Source organism: Paralichthys olivaceus, chromosome 16 (genome assembly GCF_024713975.1).
Source record: "Paralichthys olivaceus isolate ysfri-2021 chromosome 16, ASM2471397v2, whole genome shotgun sequence".
Classification (NCBI taxonomy): domain Eukaryota; kingdom Metazoa; phylum Chordata; class Actinopteri; order Pleuronectiformes; family Paralichthyidae; genus Paralichthys; species Paralichthys olivaceus.
In genome coordinates, this window is record NC_091108.1 from 8,721,811 (window position 1) to 8,747,380 (window position 25,570).

Below are 25,570 nucleotides of genomic sequence, written 5' to 3' on the forward strand. Positions count from 1 at the left end.
ATGCATCTACAGAAGCCTCTGTGTTTCTAAAGCCCTGAGAAGTGCTGTGGTGGCTGTGTATTTGTTGTATGAGCACACACGGCACTCTGGCTTAGCCTTTTTTTTTATTTTTAAATATTTTGTAGAAACAAATGTTTAAAGTCAGGATGTGATGTGAGGTGAAGCTGTCAGGTGAAGGAACAGAATAAGTTTGAGCGAGCAATTAAACTTTGTCGCCACTAAAGCTGAAATGATTAGTTGATTTATTGATGAGTAAATTGAAAGAAAATTAACGTGGAACTGTTTTGACAATTAATTAATTGTTTAGGTAATTTTTTTTCAGATAAAACATCATCTGTTCTCTGGTTTGTGGGTGGATTTTATTTAATTCATTTTTTATGCCTTAAAGGTCCAGTGTGTAAGATTTAGGTGAAAGGGATTTTTGGCAGAAATTGAATATAAAATAATCCTAGTGATGTTTTCACTGGTGTGTTTCATCTAAATTGTATGAATTGTTGTTTTCTTTACCAAAGAATGTGACTCTTTATATTTAAATACTTTATATCTACATGAAGGGGGGTCCTCTTTGTGAAGGCTGCCATGTTTTTTACTGTTGTCCAAACTGGACAAACTAAAAAACTTTTCATGAAAACTGAAGTTCACAACAGATTCTCTTTTATGTTTGGAAGGGGAGGGGGAGATGAGGACTATTCAGCTGCAACATGCAACTTCACCTCTAGATGTCACTAAATTCTACACACTGAACCTTTAAACTGAACATTTGAGTTTTGGACTGTTGGTCGGACTAATAAAACAATAGGTAGATTAAATGATCGATTAGGTAAATGTAAAAATAACAGGATTTTTATAAATCAGGGGCCATATTAGGGCCACAGTTTACACAGAGGGGCCAAATATACATGCTAACATTCATGCACAATTCCCAAATCTGTAAGGTGCATATTTAAGCCAATTCCTGTTCGAATATATTTTCAAAATTGTACAAGTTAATTCTGTCAAAACAGTTGTTTCAAAAAGCTTCGAAAATGTAAATTCTGAACAAATCATATTTATTGCCCGCCCCCTGGCCCAGCCCAACCCTGAGCCTCTGTTTTTGTTATATTCTTGGCCCAAGGCAGGGGTGTTCTGTAGGGGTGGCATGTGGTGGCACTAACCCTCTCTTAAGTATGATCGGCTCCTGGGGGGTACCAGGGGGAAACACCTGGCTCCTGTCAATCTGACAGTGTCCAACACTTAAGGATTATAGGGCTGTCAATAGCTGTTTGATTTGTGATGTGGAATCAGAGGAGAGACACAACTCACCACAGACCACACGTCGCTCTTCTTGCTATCAACACATTCAGTTATATATATATATATTATAATAATAGAAGTTGTGAAGGACTGAAGACAACCTTCGCAGGCCCCCTGGACTTGGTCCCCCCCTGAGCCCCCTCATTGTAAAATAAAAAACCTAGACTCGCCCCTGTTTCCTGGAGGAAGAAACCACGCAGCCACAAGCCCAGTCTGTTTCTAAAGGGAGAAATGGAGGTTTGAGCTGCCCCTCTGACCCTGAGTGACAAACTGTATAACACGCTGCAGACGGAACGAGTGTCTGTGTCTCTGTCTGCTGCACACATAGCTGCATTTCATTAAAACCTCTCCCCTTAACTGCTAAATGTACACCCTGACAGCTGTCCTGATTCTTACAGCGGGCACTTTCATCATTGTTCCAATCCATTCTCTATGCGCTCGTATGCCCCTCCAGTTTGCATTACAATGGAGCGAGCTGAACCAACTCATGGAAATAAGGGTAAAGCGTATAATTTGGTGTGCCTGAATTGTCCTTTAGGCTTCATTTTGGTTCCATTTTAACATTTATTTAGAAATGGAGACATTTTTGGCTAAGGATCACCACATTTGATTCTGAAAACTGTTTGTATCTTTGGCAAAATCTCACAGAATTGTTGTATTGACAGAAAGAAATCTGGCGAGTTCTGCCTCCTGAGATTGGACTTTTTTGGGAAATGGTTTAGTTGTTAAGAGATATGTTGTGACATTATGGAGTAAGTTTTGATTATTCTAGCTTGTTACAGCTCAGGTTGCATTCGCGTAGAGTCATTTTTCTTGTTCACAGGGTGGATAAGTGTGTCTGCTGTGAAGGAAGAAGACATTTCAGGCCCACCAGTGCAGTGGTCCATTTTTGAAAATGAAAACGAAGTGGTTTACAGCCGAATCATGGGTAGTAACTCTAAAATAATAACCATGAGACTGTGTCAGTGAGGACAGGAACAGAACAAAAAAAGTAATTATGTGCAAAGGAACAAGAAAAACAAGTCCAGCCAGCTGCCATTTCCCACTGGAAATGCTGCAGATTGATGCCAGTGTTTTTAGTTTCCAGAGGAACAGACAGAGTGGGTGGACAAATTAATAGAAACCGATAGTCAGGAAAAAAAAGCACTTTGAATTGAAAACAAGCATGAAACCCATCCAGGCCTGCAGCATGTGTGTGCATATTAAGTCCATGCCTTATTTCCAAATCACCACAGCCAAATGGTTAAACTGGGCAAAGTGGCTGAGAGATATTAGCTTGATATTCAAAGCTGTTGTGAAATACTGTATCATACAGAAAGATTTTTCTAATCAGAGCAATAATTCAGAATAATCAGCCTTTAATTAGTGTTGTTAAGCATGTTAATGATGTTTCAGATCAGTTGAATTATAACACAATTTGAGTTGAAATAGTTGAAATAATCAGGCGCTCTGGGGCTTGGAGAACACACACACACACACACACACACACACACACAGACACACACATACAAACTGCTAAAATTTCATCAATCACACCTTCTTTTCTCTTTTTGACTTAATGAAATTGAACAAATTTTCATTTGCCTTTGGAATTAATGATATCTGGTTAAATTATCAGTTGTGGGTCAGCTTCAAAAGAGTCTTATCACCACATTAGTTTTATTCCTCAAATAATAAATGTATTACTTGTGTCTTGGCCACAGAAACTAAAAATATCAAAATGAGAGGGAACTTTCTGAAAAATCACGACAGCATGTCAGTCATAGTGCTGGTAATTATTTCACGATAGCAGGTTGTAGGTACTAATATGCTTTTTTTGATATTTGGACAAATATAAATAATTTTACAGCTGCGTAAATCAGCTTTTTAATATAACACTGCATAACATCAGCATATCGGCAAATTCTCAGAGCTCTAAGAAAACCCACTGCCCAACAGCTCTCAAATCTCTGTTGTCTTTCTCCTCTTTTTCATCCTGAGATATTTGCTTTCTTTTTTTGTTTTTTTTTGTTCTGTGTCCATGTTAGAAACGTCACCAACATTCCCGCTCAGTGTGAATTCTGTGGACATCAGACCTTCTCTGGAGTTTTCCTGCCAGCCCTCTAACTGACTCGGACATTTACATTCTCACATACAGTCCTTTCGATAATTACTGGAGAATATCTGGACTTCAGTTCTTGTCTGAAAGCAGCTCTAGACTTATCCCTCAAGAGGCGGCAGAGACCAAAAGAAACCAACCAATGAAAACTGCTTTAAATCACAACCTTTCAAATCCAGTAACTCAGCATGAGTAATAATGAGTAATTGTTATTCTGTGCCACAGACACATTTAGATTAATTGAAAAAGTGTCAAAAGTTCCAAAAATACAGTGGATGTGACTCAGTGGCTCAGTGGTGCATATTCACACAAACCTGTGAGGATGAGCAGGTAAACACAATAAAACTGAGAAGAAACCCTGTAAAACATCTCAGCCAAATATATTTTTGATCAAAAAGCAGGAATTGATAATGCAGGTGCCCTTAGGAACACTTATATCCAGGGCTGAGTCACAAACCAGAGTAGGTGACTGAGAAATGGAAAACGAATAAAATGCCTTTCTCACTCTCTCCTGGATCCTGATGGTTTTACCTGCCGAGAACACCAGTAGACGTCTGCTGCCCGACTGTTAAACGTGGTGGTGGGTCCTTAATAGCATTGGCAGCCCCCTCACGGGACTCATTAGGTTTGATGATTACTTCACACAATAGTGTAATGGCTGAGGTATATATGAGGCAATTTTTGAACAGGCCCACTACTCTGGTGTTGCTGTGGTTTCACAAATTAAATCAGATTCCTGGTGAGGTTTCCCCCTTCGCCAGATTTGAGCATCATTAAACATTGCTAGGAATCCTGCAGGGTGGAGTGTGGAGTCAATTTCCACCTCCTGAATCCCTCACACCACCAGAGACTTAAGTTGTCAAGGAAAATCACATTCCTCAAGAATTACCCACTGTTTGTTAATCATATAGTATCACTAATTATTATACTCACTCTACCACATGTTATTTATGGTGACACTCTTCTTAGGGTGTTTGTCTTAATCAGTATTTTACAATTTTGTGTTGTGTTGGTCATGTATTGTGTGAGTGGGAAGTAGCAAGTAGTTACTGATAATAATACATTCATTCAGTTTTATCATTTATAGATTCCAGTGAACGTGAAGAAATCTTTTTTCAGATTTTATACATATAAACCAGAACACAACCTATTGACTTCAAGTCACTTTCTTTATTATTTATGTTTTAATCTATTATTATTATTTTTTGGTCTAACTAAAGTTACAAACTAGTGAAAAGGTCCAGATTCTAAGGTTTTGTCTTCAAATAGATCTAGTTGTCATAAATTCTCAAATATTAATATTGAACAAAGATTAATATATTAAATTGTGAATCCAACACACTTACACTTACTTACACACTATATCATGATATAAACTAGGACTGGGCGACAGTACAAGATAGAAAATGTTTACATTCTTGATAACGATAATTATCACGATAAATGTCACATTAATATTTCTTTTTAGTTTAAAGTCTGATGGAAGGGCTTGGGTTTAAACTTTATGATCAGAGAATGACAAACACTTGATAAACAGCAATACATTTAATTATGAGTTAAACCTCTTCAGTATACGCATGTAAGCTATATATTGATATATATTGAATGTCATATTCCTACTAATGAAATTAATTGAAATTTTTTTTATTGCCCTAACATTAAACTGAGTTTCCAATTAAGTGAGTATCTTCACACTGGTCATGCAATAATAATAAGTTTATAGTTTGAGTTTTATGAAGGGGGGGGTTACTTCATAGTAACCCCCCCCTTCAGAGTCTGTAGTTCATCGTGCTGTTGCAGCGTCCAGAGTTCAGTCCTAATGCAAAGTGATGCGTGCCTTTGTGTCTGTGACCGTTGTGTTTTATGGCGTCACCTACCAAACATGTGCTTATGTCATTTAACAAATTGTCCCCTGATGATTTGTAAAGAAATGCAACACTCAACCAAAAACTCGACAGCCTCTGCCTCTGAGGCACATTACAGCCCAGAAACAAGGCGAATTAATGCAAGTCCGTCACCTCGGACACTGAATGAATAGAGACCACACAAACTGTCCGTAGTTGGAAAGCAGCCCATTGATCATACATTGGTAATGTGAAGTTAAATGAAGCCACTTTATGAAGGTGAAACCAGCAGGAGGAAGATATCAGTGTATATGAAGGAAACCATGAACTTGTCTCTTTCAGTCACTGCATTCAAATAAAATCAATCGGAAAATACAGCGAGCATGAGGAGTGAATCAGGACGTCAGGACAGACGTTAGATGATGAAAATTATCTGGTTAACAGCTCATGTTCCTCCTATAAAAATAATTTCCTACTTTGACACAAGACACATTGACTGGTAATGTAACAGCTGTGTGGCTGAAATACAAGGAGGGAATGGAGATGCTTATATTACTGGCAGATGTGAATACACAAGAGTTAGTGATACGTGAGTTTTATCCAAAGATAATTTGAGTGAACTTTAGGAATGGTCTAATTTATGTCCATGGCGTAATCATTCTGCCAATAAAATGTCAGACCATTATGAAATCTCCCAATTTCCTTGAGCCCACACTGACGTTCTCAGATGGCCTTTGTCCAAAACCCCCAAAAAATTCACTTAAGATATTCACGTTAAAATAAATAGCAGCCGATCCTCACATGTTGAAAGCCGAATCAGAGTCTATTTGGCATTTTTACAGTTTCGACAATTTTACAATATTATGGGGTGTTATGTTCTACACTGATACAAACATAAAAAGAGGAAGCAGCACCTCAGACTTCATGTCCCTCCCCACTCCTAAAAAACAAATCTACACTGGGTTGAATATACAATTTAAATTTGTTTCTCGGTGTCTACTACTTACCCCTCACTCGGATTAATGGTGTTTGCTCAATTTGCATATATTTCTGAGTGAAAAGTCTTTGCTTTTGGCAACAAATGTGGCACTTTGCCTATTATGTCATGAGCCCTATTTGGATGGGATTAGTTTTTAGGGAGGGGGATGTGAACAGATGTAATTGAAAATTGGGGCCATGTAAATTTTAGCCCCAGCTGAATCTTGCCATGTCAGTGACGGGACCACATCCGAGACCTCCTGCTTCCCATCAGAAATATCCTCTGATAAAAAAACCACAGCCAGTCCGTCACAAATGACAACCCTGAGATAGTTTACAAATAATGTGTCATTTCCTTCAGGGGGGAAAAGGAAAAAGACTTTCTGGCTTTCACAACCTGAGATCACTGTGGTCCAGATGCAACATTCCTTCTGCTGTTTTTCTCTTTGTTTAAACAACTTGCTGTCAGTTGTGGAAATTATGTTTGATTATTACGAAACATCTTTTTTTGTTGTGATGGCAGCACATGAATGGATTCCTGTAACGCCGGAGACTTGATTAAACAGATTGCTCCTCGTGGGCATGTTGTTCATTAACATCCCAGATGTTACGTATTAGCAGTTACTTTATGTACGGAAAGCCTGTGCCCTCTGAAAGCGGCTATACAGTGAGTAAAAATTTAATATGGTGTCGATACAGTTTCCGCCCAGAAGGTGTGAACATCAACACATTTGTTGTGCGCGAGCGTGTGTGTGTGTTGTGAGTTAATGTGGGGTAAATGTTGCCCGGCCAATTGTGGTTTTTCTCCTTGTAAAAAAGAAAAAAGTGCTTTAACGATGTGAGCTGGAGGTGAGCAGTGCGTGCGTGGGCGTGTTTGTGGACAAAGAGCGTGCAGGGGAGTGCTAGAATTATGCGCAGCAGAGGCGAGAAGTGCGGCTTTCAGTAAATTTATGAAGAGACCGATAGAAAGAAGAAATCCACGCTTTTCTGTGTCAGTGTTGAGCTGCTCGCTGCTCCTCTCCGGTGACCCCAGTGCTCAACCAACTGCTCTGAGGTCAGCCCATTCATTTCAATGCCAAGCACAAACGGCAACTCTGCTCAGCTCAAGCATGCAGCTTGAATATTATTGAATGACATATTAACCGCTCTCCCCTTATCTCCGCAGATTCTGTGCAGTTTCATTTATTGCAGACTACAGTGCATATCCACAACAAGCTATTGTTTATTACAATAAAATCAGCTGGAATTATTAGTTGATTAACTGGCGGAAAATTAATCTTTAACAACTTTGAGCAGGTTTTAGTCACTTGAATCAAAATGCCAAACATTTGCAGCATTTCTAACAGTAATTATGATGAAATAAGCTGCGCACACTGGCTCATATGCATAATTGTATTTTCCCCTTAAATCACACACAAAAAAACCCCAATAATCAGAAACATGTTTACTGGGCTGTTGGATGTAGCTCTGCTCTTACGACTGCACTTAACTCTGATTAAAAATGTAGTCTGTTTCATCATGTGCAGCTCCAAGCAAACCATACAACTGCCTGCTTTGGGTTTGTCAACTTCTTTGAGTTTCGGACTGTTGCTCGGACCAAAACAGCTGTCAGTGTAAAATGAAACTAAAATCCGAAATTGAAAAACTCAATTGATCATCAGTTTGTGAAGTCTTTTAAGGCAGATTTCATGAATGTGATTTCACCTACAAACCTCTTCATAAACATTTGCTTTTACGATTTTTTTTCCAATCGTCTGCTGCTCAGCACAGCTCCTTTTGAAGCCTGCACACCTCAGCCGCTTCATTTAGCTTGACACTAACCTGGTTGTTCAGCAGGGGTCTTCTTTGTTCTTTGTTTTTTTCACTTAACTGAGCCTCTCTGCTCACCCCTCTCTGTTTCTCTGTGTCCATCTGCCCGCTGGCACTATCTTATCTCTTGCCTCAATCATTTGGCCAGGAGCCGCTGAACACACCAACTGTTGTGTGTTCTCAACAAAATAGCTTTGCACCTTTTCGGGGTTTTTTTTTCTGTTCGGGCCTTTTGGGCTGCACTTAAGAACATTTCAACTTAAAAGCATGTTTTTTTTTACCAAGGTCTCCTTTTAAGCCAGAGCCATAAAAAACAAAACAAAAAATAAACAAGACATAAATGAGTCAATTGATGTGCCTTGAATTGACTTTTGCATATTCAAATGTTACAAGAACTCATTCTGATCCAGGCCTAAACACAAGAAGTTCTTTTAATCTATCAACCCTCCTCAAAAAGGACCTGTTGGCGTTTTCATTTACGCACTGCAACCCTGAACTCATCTGAGGAGCTACACGTGTGAAGGCAAATGTTACTGTTTGATTGTCTGATGCAACTGGTCCAACTGTTGACGAAGCTGGTCATTGTCCAGAGAATTCAAAGCGAGCGAGTTGAGGTGTTGATGATGTTTCTATCCAGCCTCCTGCAAACTTTACCTCTGCAACACCCGTCGCCTAAACATACTGTAGAATTTCGAGTATGTGAGAGCAATTCTGTGATATATGCTATATCTGAGAAAATGGCTTTCGTAAAATATATTTGTATTGAATCAAGCAGTAAGTCTGATGTAGTAGCTCAAACCGGCTCATAGGAAGTAATCCAAAGCTATGTTATCCTAAAAATCAGCAGAAAGCCTTAAGAAATTCCAGCAAACTGCGGCTCAACTGATCAGTTGATTACCGAAAACTCGATCAGTAATCAGTAATTATTTTGATTATCAATTGTTCATGTTGAAAGCTAACAAGCAAAATGGTTAATGGTTACAGCCTTGTTCTGCTTCCAAATGTGAATATAAACAGTTTTTCTTGATTCACTGTGAGAAAAACGTATTCATTTAGGTGGTGCACATTTCAAATTTGAAGATGTCGCTTTTGACCTTGTGAAATGAATGAAGTTTGTTTTTTTCTGTTTTTTTAACCAAAGTCGTCTTTTAGAAATATATTAATCCTTAATTCCAGTGTTGCAGGGCTGCAATTAATGGAACAATGCATTTTTTGCTTCAGGTTTATATTTATTTCTTAAAAGTCAAAACTGCTTTTACTTCTGATCACACATGAATCAATCAAATGTCTAAAAATATTTTAAAATGTCCATCAAATCAAACATTTGTGTACTCAGTTGTCACATGTGCCCAACCAACAGTCCAATATCGATTTTACTATCACAGAAGAGCAAGGAAACAAAGAACTGTTCACATTTGAACACAGTGGATTTTGTGCCTTAAAAGGAAATGACCTTCTTTCGATCTTTAAATCTTATTGATGAATAGTTTTAGATGAAACATTTGAAAAATCGACTTGGTTCCAGTGTTTACGGTTGTAAAGCTCAGTTTACGCCATCTTTAATCTTGATAGTCGTACATCAGCTCTGCGTTGATGAAACACTGTCTGTTTGCTGCATTTGGTGTCGGCCCATCGCTGTTTCTGGCAGTTGATGGCAACTCCTATACATCACTGGTGGAGCCAAGGAAATGACATCATGTCCCTGAAGGGCGTGAAAGCACAGCCCTGACAGGACTGTCATGACAAAAGACTTCCTTGGGAACATCAGGGTGCACGGAGGACAGAAGAAGTGTCTGGAGGCTGTATTTTCTTAGTTCCTGTAGTTCCCGTCTCCCACTTCTTACCCATCAACCATTTTCTGATGTTTGAAACTCTCCCTCTCACATGTTAGTCTTTTTTTGTGCCGAATGTAGGGCATGGAGGCGGAGCAGAAAGTTCTCCAAATTGGTGGCTATTCAAAGACGAATCATTGTGTTGGCAAGATGCAGCTCAACAGAGCCACATCTCTATTTCACTTGTGGGTTTTCAGCAAACACTTGGACTTGCGCATTAGTTTTGTTTCAGTCTTACTTGATATGTATGTATGCGCTCTTTATCTCTCTCCTCTCTCTGCGTTGACAATTGAAAATAAATTAACATTCCTGGGCTTTATTTTTGTCTTCTCTAAGCCTGTGGAGAAAACTTGGAGGCGAACCCAGGAGGTCAGGCCATACTCACAGGCTGTCAATCCTCCAACGGTGACCCTACCGCCCCTTCCTTTCTCCCCCTTCCATTCTTCTCCTCCTCTGCTCTCCCTCTCCCATCTATTTAGTCCCACTCGGCTTACAAACTCCCCAACTCCCCCCGTCTCCCACTCTCTCTTTCACCGGACTCCTCTCCAGCCTGAGTTGGGCAGACACAAGCTTTGTCAAAGGAGCCCCACATTCATTCTGCCCGCTGTTGCACTCAGCCTTGTATTTCATGTGAAGACATGTGGGCTGTCTCCTTCTATCCATTTATTTTAATTATGTTTTAATTGCTTTCCGTCCTCTTCTAAATGCTTGCTTATTATTTCTATCAGGCTGATGTGAAAAATTTGCTGTGGACTGTGATTTTCTCCATTATCTTAACTGATGATAGATTTCTCTCCTTGGGTTTCCACCATGTATGCGTTGGAGACAAAAGAAAAACAGATGTCGTAAATGTTTGCACATCATTTTTCATTTCATTGGTAGATTTTTCTTCTCGCCTTGTTTCCAGGAAGACGTACTGTTAATAGGGAAAAGAAAGAGCGATATATATGTACATGGATTTTTTTGGGAAGAGGACGGAAAGGAAAAACCTTTGAATTGTCTGCGGTCTTCTCATGTATGTTACATGTTGGACCACATTAGATTTAGTGTAGGTGGTGACAGTCATAACTGTGTACCCTTTTTTGTACACGTCTGCGTCAGTGGAACATGATGATCGTTATGTGAAAATCGCTGGACGAGTTTCAAGTAACCTCGATTCCCAGGCTTGAGGAGGGTGGGGGCTCAGTGTAGATATCTCTGAGGGGTTAACAATCCCTCACTTACCTCTTCAAATCATTTTTCTGCCTGGGAACATCTTAGTTCCCCCCAACAATCATCTTCCCACTTGTCCCCTGATGGGAAATTATGATTTGTGTGTCAGTTCTTGTGCAAAGCATCTTCATCTTAATCGCCTAATCCCGTTATCTTTAGTCTGGACCAATTCAGTGCAGAAAGTCCCCCAAACAAAACAGTGTTTTTAGAAAGATGAGCACGGCTGTGTCCTCCACCGGCTTAGGATAGAAAGAAAACGTGTTACTCAGCGGGGCGACGGCTGATCAGGAGAAAGAACCCTGGGGTGGTGAGGGCAAGACTTCATCTGCGAGGCCTGGCAGGCTCTCGCCCCCTGGTGTCTGAGGGGGCTGGGTGGCTCAGAAGGCCCAGCATGCCAGAGGGGCCAGGGGATGTGCCCCCAACAGTTTCCAATCTCCTCCTGTCAACCACCATTACGGTTACCCCATGGCCCCGGGCCTCGTTTTTGGAGATGATAAATGGCTGAGGAAGAAGTCATATGTGTCTCTAGAGATTTGGTGCTCTGCCCAATATTGAACTTGTGAAAGTCTTGTTACGAGACTTAAGAGGCATGTGCAGCCTCCGTGGATGTGGTGTGAGGCTTCCCATGGAGGATACTATGAAAGTTCCCCCCCTTCAGTTCCCTCTTATCTGATCTGGTCAGGCGCCACTGGCAGATAAACAACTGGAAGACAAATAAAACCACAATTCCTATAAAGCCACCCAAGTTTAAGTGATAAATTATAAATAGGCTGTATGTGTGTTTCCTTGGCACAAACTGTGCTGCACGACTGCTCGACCAGAGTGACCTCAAATGAAAATAAATACTCTCAGGCTGCTTCAGACTAGGTGGAGATCCAGTGGGCTTTTATTCAAATGTTATGTCCCGGCCAGGCACTGGTTACGTATAGAATGAATCCAATAGTGACTTAAATTATTACTCAGCATGCTAATGTGGAAGCTTCCCATGTTTTGTGGGTTTTCATGTTGCCAAAAATATCCAAGCACATTAGTGAGGCCTGGAGAGCGATCAGAGCTGACTGCTCTGCTGCTCAAATTTAGGTTCATTATAAAATAATCAGGGTGGCTGACGAGAGCTGCATTCAGAAACGGGAAACATTCACTCTCCTCTGCATAGCGGTGGCTACCAAGTGACTGATCCTGTGTACAGTGGGAATATGTGTGTGTGTGTGTGTGTGTGTATTGAGGAGAGCCTGGATGGCAACCACAAGGGACTAAACAAGATGCAACATATCTGTGTGTGAATGTGTGTGTGCGTGTGCCTTATGTGCTTGTGCGCCCCCCTTTCTCTGCATGTGTGTGTCCATGCCGTCAAGAGTGTGCATGTCCTTGGCTATATGTTTGTGCAGGGATGCATATGAGAGTCTTATGTGTGTTTGTGTGTGTGTGTTTGTGTGTGGCATTTCACATATGACACAACACATCCCTCCTCGGTGTTTGACTTTGTTAAGCAGCTTATCTGTCTGGTTTGCTAGTCTGTCCCAGGCTCTAACCTTTTGCAGCTTTCGCAGACAAAGGACTGTTTTGCCATCCCTTGATAAGGAAGGAGACAAAAGTAGCTCACAAAGCAGCGGTGTCTCTAATGGCGTCCTGTGTGAACGTGTTGCTGGAGCGACAAGCTTTCTCCCGCGGGGATCTGGGAGTAAATGGGGAAGGTGGAACGGGGAAGAGTGGAAGAATGAGGCAGTGTAAACACTCAGTTGTAACACGCTGCAGAGTGCAGAATAAGTGCCGAGGAGCAGGCACGCTATCTGCTTTGTTTTTGGTGCCCTCATAAACCTTTGAGGAGTAGAATTTTGATATTTGTCTGAAAAATGCTTTTGTTTAGTCAATCAAACAGCAGCCAGACATTTTTGTTCTCATGGTGTTCCGATTTACACATGATTTATTTTATTACAGTGCACACAGCCAGAGGAAAAACTGAATCAGCAGCAGCAGGGGTCTAATGATTCTCCAAATCCAGGGTTCTGTTCAGACCTTGATTTTTGAGCCGTGGTTTGGTTCATACTTTGTTTTTTTTTGTTTTGTTTTATTTTAACCAAAATGTTTCAACACTGCTGACTTGAATTTCAGGGTTATTATTATCTTGAGCTCAGTAACCTAGCCAACCACTTTTTTTTTTTTACCTCCGTCACGATCACTCAAACATGATTTGACCAAAATAATCAGTCCTGCAGTTGGTCTTAAATTGCAACAGCTCAAAAACTGCAGGTCACTTTTGCAGTTTCAGAAAGAAAACCTGAAACCAGCATCACCACAGGCTGAGCAAGTATTTACAAAGTAATATAGAATCATTTTATATAATGTCATATGTTCTAGTATTGACTGGGAAATAAAAACACATTAATGATTGAAAATACATTGATATTGACAAATGAATATCACAGTTTTACCATCCAATGAGATTGTGGAAGTATTATGACAGTTTTGATCTGTTTCAAAATTTTTAGACTTTTAAACAAAGCTTCAGCTACGATGATGCTTATGATGTGCATCCATTTTCTCCATTTTTACACCCTCTCCTCTCTTTCTTCCAGATGAGAAGATGACTGGTGATGCTTCTCCGAGAACGACTGATCGTTGACATCGCTCCAGAGTTCTGCTCGCCCTCTGCAACACACTGAACGACTATTATTAGCCAACAGGCTCCAGGATTGTTTGCACGCAGCACACAATGGCCTCCGCACTGTGGAGGTGTCCAGTGTTTCACTGCCTATTGCTCCTTCTCGTTTGCTTTCACTGTTCTCAAGGTAAGTTACCATGGAGTTGCTTGGCAGAAGTAGTTTCCATGTAATTTTGGTCAACTTTTGAGGAAGCCACTTATCATTCAGCTTTATAAATGCTTTGAATTTATTAGCAAATATTGTCGTCGCCACAAAAGAAGTGAAGAGCTGTTATGTGGCAAGGCTGCCGAGTTCTTCATCTTTGGTTTTTTTACCCTTGGAGTTTTAAAAAAGGTATTTCCATCAGGAGAAACTTCAGAGGAAAACAAATGAGAATCAGTGAATTAGAATAAAATTCAATTTATTATCAACAAGAGGAATAGAAGTCTGCACATATACCCTGGCAGGAAGCAGAAAACCACAGAAGAAGCCCTATGAATTAAGTTCCTTGAAAATGAAGGAGACTTCCACAACTACCACTGGTGGTGGTGATGAAGAATGCAGCACTGAGTTAAGACGTTTCACCAGAGGCATCTGGAGGGTGCGATAGGAGATGCAGATGTTCTGGTCAGGTGGTGCAGGGGTGGAGGTGGCTCGTGCAGCGATCACAGCGCTGAACTGACGGCTGAATGACAGGGGGGAGAGCATTTAAAAGTTTGACAGTTTACAGGAGATTGGCTCAAGGCGTGCATGTCAGGTTGTGATTGGATAAAAGTGAGAATAAGCCAGTGAAGTTTAGAGATGGCAGGAACCGTGCTTGGGATTTAGGAAGCATGCGCAAGATCCAAACTTTCGCCAAGCTTCATTTCAAACACTGTGCTGAGACTATTGTTCTTGGCGATCCAATGACAAATTTCTTTATTTGCAAAGCAACACTCATTGTTTTAGAATCCTTCCTCTAAAGCAGGAACGGGAACCCTTTCTATCTGCAATTTAAACTGTAGAGCATTTTCTGAAGGCAAAACTTACCTTTTATGCACATTGATGACCCTAACCTCTCTAACCTATGTGGTGGCTGTAACTAGTTAATAGTAAATTTGGCTGGTTTGGTGTTTTTTTGTTCTGGCTGTTCTGTTCATCACAGGCAAGAGAAAAAAACTGAAGAGTTCTTGTGGTGCTCTTTTGTCTTTTTTCAATATCTTGCCATATCAATAATTCACTTTGAGATGGTTCTTCAAGACGAACACTTTGAAACAATTTTACTTTGTCTCATGCAAGCAGCTCCGGAGTAACAACAAAGCACTCCTTCAAATTTCCCTACTAAATTAGCCTTCAGCTTCTTATATATTAGCTCTCTAAACACAAAACTTCTTCTCAAAATTCGTCCCATCCTCATTGTCAGAATGTGGTTCTGTGAAAGCTGTTTGTTGGCGTCAAACTCTACAGAGGAGTGATACTTTTATCCAAGCACATTCTTGCAACTCCTCCAGTTTTAGCTGCATGTGGTCTCTGTCATTCCTCCAAGAAGATCCCTGCAAACTAGGTACATTGGTTTGTCTTGAACAAACAATAATCACCTAATCATAATTTTATTTTATCACAGAAAAATATAATTGTTTTCACACTGGGTTTTTTTTATATTTATGATTTACCTTGTGGGCTGGATCACACTGTATTGCAGGCTCTGTATGGCCCAGAGGCCAGGTGTTATGTTCCCCATCCTCACTCTAGAGAAACTTCGCTGCAGCTTTTCTGCAAAGTGAGGTTTCTTACAGATTGCCTCAGTGCACTTAAAAGCACTGCAGCTACAGAGAATTGATGCATTTTTTATTTGCGCCTAAATCTGATCCTTCTGATCAGCCAGCACCTGAAACCATCAAAGGCAGGGCACTTGATTCAGTTCCAGACTGAGGCCCTGGGAAATAACTTGCCGGCGCTTTTAATTGTCTGCCACGACATCCCAGGGCTCTTTTTTGTTTCCCTCCCTCACTTTGGATTAGTACATTTGGCTATAATTACAAGTATTGTCACAAAACACTCCCGTCTGTTAAGGGCCCATCAAAACCGCTGATGTTGGTATGTCTGCTTAATGATGATTATTACATTTTTCCCCTTTCAGTCCCATTGTACCAGAGAAACAAAGTAACCCAAAATCACATGCTAGTGTGCCAAGCATTGATTACAGATAGATGTTGAAGCACATCATTTTGGGGAGGGGGTGGGGGGGCTTCTTTTCAATTGGAGTTTTGTCTTTTTGCTCTCTCTTGCTGTTTTGTTCTGTGATAGATTTCTCCTCCAGTTTTATTTTAGGTCTGGATGCAGTGTACAATTTGTTAACAAAGACAGATTGCCATGGAACAGGCTATCGCAGCATTCTTTCAAGCTGAGATGCATTTTTTTTGTAGATTAGCAATTTTAGATAATATAGAAGAATCTTACTGTGGCATTTGAAGAATAGCCCTCTGATTCACCGTGGCTTAGAAACTGAGTTGAATAGTCTTGTTGGATTTCTTTAAGATGAATACTGCGTTGGTATGCAGAAAGTCCAGGTTTAGGGTTTCAGTTGATGTGAGGGCTCTCAGGACTAAGAATGCATATTTGCCCATCCATCAATAAAGGAATGTGCGTGTGTGAGTGTGTGTGCGTGTGTGTGTGTGCGTGCGTGCATGCGTGTGTGTCAGTCTAAAAACAATATCTGGTTCTATCCACATGAAACTCACCTTCAGCCTGTCCAGCCCTGAGGGTCTGCACCGCAGTGCTTATGATCTGTGTTTCCATCCGAGTCCCCGCATGGAAAGCTCCTTACTTGATAATTACCTTCTGTCCCTCACCAGGAAAGAGTATAATCAGGTTATCATTTTCTTCCCTAAAACATTCCTCACGCTTTGAAATGCTAATTGACAGAGCTAAAAAGAAAGTGTTCTTTCCCTCTCCTGGTATTGACTTTCCCTTCAGTGGTAAGAATGAACTCCAGTCGAGTCTCTGTTTTGACAAACTTGATCGATTTGTGCCAAATGGAATTGAATGAACTCCTGAGCTGCAAAAAACTTAATACAAGGACTTAGTGGATTCAAGTCATCTTTTCTCATTAACTTAATATAATTTGTAAGTCGTGTGGATTTCAAGTTAATTCAACTTACCTCATTTCATTTTTTAGATGACCTTAGAACTGCTAAGATAAGCTGCTCAAACTTGAGGTCTGTTGACTTGAAATAATGAATGAAGAACTAATGAAGGATTCATGAGTTAATTTGATATACATATGAATTTTCCTCAGGAGTTGGGAGAGACCAGAAAGAGGGCAAATAGGAGACTGAATTTTGGTCAGAAACATGCTTCAATATGAATAACAACGTTGCTCCATAACTACTGGATGTGTAAACAAGTGTTTGCTAACAGGTTCACATTATTGATTTTAAAAGGTTGATAAAAGATCAGTAATTTGGTCTGAATGTCTCCAAGCGGCCAGAAAAAAACATTTTTGCAAGTGGTATTAAAGTTAATTAACATTTTTTTTCCAATTACATGAGCAGCTGCAATCAGATTTCTTGCTGCACATGGCGCAGCAGCAGGGCACAATTAAGTTGGATATCAGTGACGTGTGATTACTTTTACACATCGGCAAGGAGAGCTGCACACACACACGCACCTTCAGCTTTCTGCACATTTCCTGGCCATAGAGTGATTAGAATTATTCTTTTAAACTGAAAAAAAAATATCCATCACAATCTTCTAAATATTTACCATTAACTAATAATGACGCTCCTGTGTGATCTCAAAATTCTCCTCAAACCTCCTAGCGATCTTTTCTAAGAAATCCTTCGCCTTAATTAGCTGAGAGGAATAGATTAATGTGATAACTACGCAGAAGGCGTGGATTATCAGACTGGAGTGGAGTAATTAAATCCAGGCATACCAGGTTATTTTATAACTGTGACTAGGACCAGGACAGTGTTACTGGCAAGAGTATTTCACAGAGGTGAAACAGACGAGTGTGTGACAATCGTGCAAAGTTTATAATATATATGATACAATATATTATTCAATGTAACTTTCATGTAAGGGGTTAAAACATAGCAGTGAGGAAATGAATGAATTCACTGTAACTTCTTGGCATGTTGTCACCGCCTTATTTGACAGCAGTTGTTGATGATGGACTGTAGTATGTGAGGGCAATTATTCTGTAGCCATGGCATATATGAGCAGTGTTGCGGACGAGGGCGCCTGACAGCAGTGAGGGTATGGGGTGCTTGGTTTTGGTCTCGAGGAGTTGTAGGATTTATTTACTGACAAGCCGCCTAAACTCGACATATATTTCAGTGGTATTCACAGCCATACTGGTAACTCTTCAGTCGCCAGCCTCACCATCATGCGCCCATTCTCTCGCTCACTTTTACGCTCTTAACTATCATTTAAAGCTGCTGCACGACTCAAACTTCTCACGACTACTGCAGATCTTGCAGATGAGAAATCACAACCTGATTTGGTTATTCACCTGCTAAGAAGAAAGTACTTTTTTTAATGAGTAAAGTTTCCACACTGTACTTAATACATGGAATAATATAATACAAAGGAAGCCTGACAAGCACACTTGTCTGCAGCGAGCTATAGCTAATCACTTGTCAGAGCTTTCAGAGACAATGGCCTGCTGTCAAGTCAGAAGTAAATTGCAAAATAAATGCAAACAGGCAATATCATATTCAGCAGGAGAGATAGAATCTGAGATCGGATGTAAGGAGAGATGTCATTTCCACGTTAATCTAATCTAATTGATGTCTATTTTTTGCTTTAAAGGGTCATTATGCTCGACCTGACAGCATGGCACTGTTAGATACCTTGCTGAGGCATCGGAGATTCGAAAAATACTGTTTACTAGTTTTGTTGATGCATTTATTTGTGTTAATTAACTGTCACAGTTAGCGCTACTTCCAGTGACAAATATATTTCATTTATATCATGACTGCTGCATTATTAAAGTCACCCTGTGTATCACCAGTTTAGCACATTTAATGGAAAGCAACAGCAGCAGCAGCTGTACAGGACGTTTGGGAGAGTAAACACTAAATGCAGGATTGAAATTCAAAACAGTAATGCTGGATTACATGCATGCTTCATTTCCTGTGAGCTTCTCATTTGTAGAATGTGTTTGTTTTAATGAACAACGTAAGGATATAATATATCTTTAACACTTTACATTAATACAAAGAAGCAGTAGAGGCATCACACTGACATGTTCTACATATATGCACCACATTACCCTCATTATTTTTACTCCATTTCTTCCACATCCTTGTGCCGTTATATAACATATCGTATAAAATTATTCTCCTGCTAGAAAAAAGTCGCTCACGCAGGTATCAGGTTTGTTTTAGATGTCTCAGACCGCCCAGTCTGCAGATCTGAAAGCAGATGACCGGATTCAAAGGCAGTGTCCACAAAGGCGGGCCAAGTGCACGGACGCATACCTGCTGTGACTGAATGAGAGCTGTTATCGTGATCCTTTAAAGTAAAGAGAGCCAGATTTAGGGGGCATTTTATCATGCAGTCAATGTCAACACTTTCAGTTGGCTGTTGTGTTAAAAGAATGGTGAGCACCTCGCTCCTCATATCTAAATATTGCACAAAAGGGGAAATGTAAAAGATTAAGCAGCTTGTGTTTGATGGCTGTGTCATATCTGCAGCGACGGGGATCAGGGTAAAGAGCCTGTGTTTGTTTAGGCACCACCAAGTGTTCCAGCATGAGAAGACTGTGAATAAAAGACATTAAAATGCAGTTTTTATTAATTATCTAGTCAGTCGACACAAGAATCACGTTGAGGAAAAAGCAAAAAGCAGCGTGAGATTCCTGAAAAGATTTTCTCGTCTCCTTTTCCTGCTGCTCCACATCGCATTGTAGGTTTCTTACTAATTTTTGTTTGATTGTGAAATGTTCCATGCTCGAACATACCAGCATGCCTGTGTTTCCCTCCGAAAAGGTTGCGAAGGTTAACAACACATTTGTCTCAAGAAATGCCATACATTGTGCTGATGGAAGACCCTCCCTTGTGCCACACTGGTATTTCCAGTCCTGGGGTTGAATGAATGGGTGGGGGGGGGCTATTGTGCTCTAACTCCTCTCTGGCCCTGGGCCATACACATCCAGTCTGTCATCCATTGATATGCTTGGCTTGCCATTTTATAATTCATATTGAATGCTGCGGGTCCATGGCAGGGAGATCATGAATTATCAGCTAAACCATGGGAGATTCACAGATGACTGGTCAAACTGTTTGCTGAGAACAAGCACAAAGGAAGGGAAAGCATCTGATACATCAGTCTTGCATGGAAATTCTGCCGAACTGGAAGTATTCCGACAAATAAGGCAGGGGGTTCATCATCTGGATTGAATAGACTTTGCTACAGATTGAAAGCCACATGGAGACGGACAAACCATTAGATTTCTCTTCTGCTTATTTACTAATACGGTTTTGTCACAATCCCTGCAGTTAGCGTGCAGCCTTTCAATTTGTGTTAATGCGGTGCAGCAGATATATTTCTGTATATCGTCTCGTAACAATATGCTCTTTTAATAACATCCGAGGACCTGGAAAGTTTTGAGAACATGATATTGAAATGAGCCGGTCCCATGAATCTCCAGGATCAGTATATCACTCAGAGGAAATGAAATACAATATCACCCTTGATAGGCTCATCCTAGATTTATTGCAATAGCGATTTCCTGAGTGCATTTTTTGGTAAAGCAAAAGCAGCAAGAAATGTTTCCATCCAACTTGCGCACATCAGAAAACCTGTTTCCCTTTAGGATAGAGACTTGTGCTTCAGTGTGTGTTTGGGCGTGATTGTAAAAGTCGCTGTTATATGTCCAGTTGACGAACAATTACTTAATTTAATGGACTAGGAGTTTTCTGACAGTTTGATTTCATTTGTTAAGCATGCTTTAAATCTCACTCGCCCGCAGCATCTCAGAGCCGTTCAATTCACACCCCTTATGGTAACAAGTTGTATAAACACAAGACCAGATGCCTACCTCACTCTTTCCTTTCTTAAATGCTGTCTGCACTTGTTTTCTTTCTCCAGGCAGCCTAATTCAAATAATAGATGAGTCCAGCTTACAACCACAGAGTAGTTTGCCTCACAATCTAAACTTTTGGATTTGCTCGGTGTAAGTCACTGCTTCACAGGAGGGTTCAGCTGTCATAACAAAGTAATGCATTTAATCTTGAGAGGAAGCAGGAGGGTTTCAAATAAAATCAAGTCTACACTTTAGAACGATGTTGAGGTTTTTTTCCCTCTTCCTTTCCTTGTGTGTGGGAAGGTGAAGCCAACAATATTAATCTGGTTTGCAGCAGAGTCACAAGTATTTACAGGGTCAACAAGAACCTGTGAAATTTTTGTGCAGTTAAGTGTTCACCCAGAACTTAAAAATAGCTTGAAGGGAATGCCAGAGCTAATTTAATTTGACCAAAAAGCACAAGAGCTAAACAAACACGCAAAAACAAAAGCAGGCATGTAATATTTAACACCAAGTGGATGCTGCGCTGAGGTGATCAAAGAAGATTGTTAGTACCTGAGGCAAGAGTGAAGCCAGACTTTGAAACTCAAATGTTCGGGACTGACTGATGGATAAAGTTTCACCATTGATCAGCTGAATGCTTTTTAACTTTGTGATACAGTTGCATGATTGGTCGACCAGTCAACTGCTATGGCACGATAATCTCCCGAATACCTCATCATCGCTTGCTGAACGCAGGCAGTGCAAGATGTGACGCATGCAGAATTCAGTTTGTGTGGTTGATAGTTCGTTTAACAGTTTATAATTTTCATGTCCAACATCATAAAGTACTGGCTGGTTCAACAGAGTTAATATCAGGGTCCTCATTTACAATAACAGCCAATGACGTCCAAGTGTGGTCAACCAAAAAACCATTGTTGCTATTTACGCAAAGTCACGCTGCAGATTTACTTTGCCACAGGAAGCAAATGTTCGTACGAAGTGAACGGGAGGAAAGGATCGACACGGCTGAACTGTTTTCCAAAAAAACACCCAGAAACATATGTCTTTTGATAAAATACGTCCACTTTTCATAGAAAACAGTCGCCAGTATTGCCTAGCAAGCACGAGATGCAGCTTTCCCCTCAGGAGGCTCACTTTTTAATGCATCTTATTCAATTGACCACATGGCAGCTGACATGGAAGGGAATGAGCTTGTAACTGTCTCTGTGAGTGGTCATTTTACAAGTACACATAAGTGAAATCCCAGTCCAGCCACTCTCTTTAAATTTATGTGCATGGGGATTTTCTCAGATGACGTTGTGGTTATAAAATCAGGATTGTAGCCGTGCAGAGCAGCAGCTTGGGAAGGGATGTCTAGCCTGTTATTTTCATACTTCATATTACAGAAACAGAAAACGTGTAAATAAGAACAGCTTTATTGGGAATTTGCTTGTATTAATATGATGTATATTTGAGCACAGAGTACAGGAGAGGAGCAAACAGATAAAGGGCTGAAACTGGCTGACACCAGGCAGAATGCAAAGCCGATTTGAAGTCATGAATATTCTTATTAGCTTGTTACGTCATCTAGCGACTTCTAGCGACTTTTTGAGCCAGCTTTAGCTCATTTCCATTGAAAGTACTTTGCGACAGTTTTTTCGACGACATCCTTTGTATCACACATTAAACTTACACAGTCAAGCCATACACTAGGTTTTGCCCTAGCCCTGTTTTATATTTAGCAGAGCCACTCCTGCTATTCCCTCTCTCGTTGTGACATGTATTTTTAAGCAACAGAGAGCTTGATTTCGGATACGAATGCCATTTGAACAAAAAGTCTCAGGTGGTTTATTTATATATTGTAAAAATGGTTAAAAAAAGAGGTTTGTTGCCGCTGGTTTATCCTTTTTGCCATAAATGCTGGTGTCAAAACTAATGCTGAGAGTGGACAATGGATGACAATCACTAAAGTAATGATGATGCATTTGGTAAATGGGCTTTTGTGCGCTTTCTTTGATTTGTGTGCATTTTACCGTGTGCACAGATATGTCTGTTCATTAGGCAGGAGAAAGAAACGGACAGAGAGGGACTGACGTGTAAATATAAAGTAAAACTGGTTCCACTTTGTTTCGTCTGCCAATGGTTTCTTGTTCATTTCACCCACTTTTGCATGGCGAGTGCTCATATACGATCCAAATCAGTGTAATGATGTGTGCTGGGTCTCTCTCTCTCTCTCTCTCTCTCTCTCTCTCTCTCTCTCTCTCTCTCTCTCTCTCTCTCTCTCTCTCTCTCTCTCTCTCTCTGTGCCTGCAGGCCAGCTCTTGCCACAGGCAATGAATGCAGGTCTGTTGCATTCACTGTATTAGTAATCTCCTCAGGCTGAGTCTGTGCCATAGAGCATGACCACACATTTTTTGTCCAGGAATTAAATGTCACCTCAGGGTGGGTCACCTGCAAACAAAAGGCCACCAGGCGATTTGCAGGTATAAACAGACCAAGATAAGGAATCCCTCTCCTTCCGTGCAGGAAATTAAATAAGTATGCAGAAAGAGGAAAGTCAGTGAAATAGCGAAGCACAAAGAACGCTTTTGTTTGTCTTACACTATCGGCATCTGCCCCCCCCCACCCCCCTGTACCGTATTTTCCCACTGGGTGTGTGAGGCACAATGGTCTCGTCGAAGATGAGGGGCAGGAAACTGTCTGTCATCAACATCTCTCCATCTGTGCATCTCTTATCAGCACTCCTGTTTTCTGCTCGCATTGACCGGAATGCTGGTGGAAGGGAATGGGGCAAGGTCATCACACTCGAGTCAATCAAAGGGGTCAGTGCTCCAGAGATAGCGGCAGGCTACTGGAAGGAATGTGCCTGGATGCTTTTTTTCACCAGCCTTCCTGGTAAATCTCCAAGACACTCCAGACAGAGCTGTATAACAGATCAAAATGCTTCCCCCTGTCAGACTATACAGTATGTACATGTGTATTTAATGAGAGGCAAAATCTTTGCATGAATGAGGGACTCTCCACGGACCACTGCGGCCTGCAAGGGGAGGTTACATGCTCGATGGAGACAGCCTCATGCAGGCATCTGTCAGCTATTTCTCGGTAGCATTGCAACTGTGCCTACCACTGTAGAGGAGCAGCAAAGTACACTCCAACTGTGCGACAAAAGTACAAAAGGGGAAAAGTGCAGTAAAGTTTGTTGACTTAATTCTTCCACCTGTGTAAATGTATGACTTTTTTTGGCCAATTCAAAAACATATGATAAATAACAGAGAAACAAATAAAAGCCTCATGAAAGTCAAGTTCCGAGTAATTCAATCCAGTTCAATGGCTATTTGATGAGAATCTTTTGAAAATAAAGTCACGGATTTCTTTAATGTGAGGTTATGAATTCCACCACCTGTTCACTAAAAACCTATAAAAATAAATGACACTGGCTCACACAGGCAACAGTAATCACATGAATGCAGATTCATTTGTCGGTGGTAAAGCTCACTCAGCTTCTCCTGTTATGCGACTTATTCCTTGCAGTCTCTGGAAAGTCTCCCCCTGTATCAATAGAACCTTTATTTTCCTGAAGTTGCGACCAAGAAATGTTTTTAATTGGATTATCTCGATTTAAAAGTCAGGCCCTGGTGCATGAATTCTTTTTAAATGGGTTGCAGAAGGATGGACATTGTTAGCAGGAGTTCAGGATGTATCCTGAAGACATCCCTGATAAGAATCACCCGTTAATGTAAGCCAGCAAGGATTCTGCCTTAATTGCATGAAACATTTTTATTTTAATGTTCATCGAAATGCGCACTAGATGAAAAAAGTATGTCAGAATGAAAGAGGAAAAACAAAATTATAATTTTTTGGGTTTCTCTTGTCGTGTCAAAACTGTGCTGACCCACTTCATCTGCATAAAGAAGAACCACATCTGTATCACTCCAACCACTTCGGCACAAGTGGGTTTGTTTAGAACAGGTTTCGAGGCACGAAAGCACCAGCATAGATTTGTGCCTGGTGAAAGTGATAGCACAATCGTGTTAAAGGTTACTGCTGGCCTTGCACGAAGATAAACCCCCTTATCAGAATTGTCTATTCATTATCGTCTCAAGGCCTCGATCTCTGTTCCTGGTCATCCTGAGTCTCCAGCTCATTATTCATGTAATCCATGTTCCAGCTGCAGCTTTTCCTGACACCCTGTCTATGTGACGCACTGAGTAAGCCTGAGCTCAGCTCTGTTTGGGCAGGGTTGGGTGGAGGAGATGCGGGGTTGATTAGGAGGGTGAAATGGGGAGGCTTTGCCCCAGCAAACAAGAACAGAGGCACAGGCATGTGATGGAGACGCACCCACATCCTTCTCCTCTTTTCTCCCCTTCATCCTCCTCCTCTTTTCCTCTTCATCCCCACCCTTGGGGAGCCACCTGACTTAGTCTGAGACGTTTTCTTGAGCGGAAAATCGAGATGGGGTTTCGGTGCAGGGGTAAAATATAGGCTTTATGGGGGGTTAAGCATCACTCAGGGTGGATCAAACCTGTGAAACTATGCCCCTGCTGCACATGAGAGAGTTGCTTTAACTCACCTCTTTCTGCATGTTTCATCAACCCTCCTGCAAAAAAAGAGAAGCAACAGTATGTTATACACAAGCAATGATCTAATTCTGTCAAAATGGGACTCCCCCAGGAGCCTATATGTTTGTTTCATCTTCCAAGTCGAACATTTCTTTTTCTTTCAAATGTTTAGCCTCTGTGACAGTTATTTGTATCACTATGAAAGGGTTGTTTTCTAAGTAGACTATACAAGTTGTTGAATTATACTCTGCTTTAATCCGAGTGATGTGTCCAAACAAAAGAAGACATTACATCGAGTAATTTCTCTTT

The 25,570-nt window shown here is 40.8% G+C and overlaps 1 protein-coding gene across 14 annotated transcripts in view; it reads left to right on the forward strand.

The window, feature by feature from the left end:
• LOC109638845 (adhesion G protein-coupled receptor L2-like) overlaps positions 1 to 25,570 on the forward strand; it is an 87,529-nt gene that overhangs the window by 7,580 nt on the left and 54,379 nt on the right. For all 14 annotated transcript variants that reach the window (XM_069511130.1, XM_069511133.1, XM_069511131.1 and 11 more), the window contains exon 2: positions 13,643 to 13,855. In XM_069511130.1, the coding sequence (XP_069367231.1) occupies positions 13,780 to 13,855 (76 nt within the window). In that variant the 5' untranslated portion in view covers positions 13,643 to 13,779. The remainder of the gene's footprint in view (positions 1 to 13,642; positions 13,856 to 25,570) is intronic.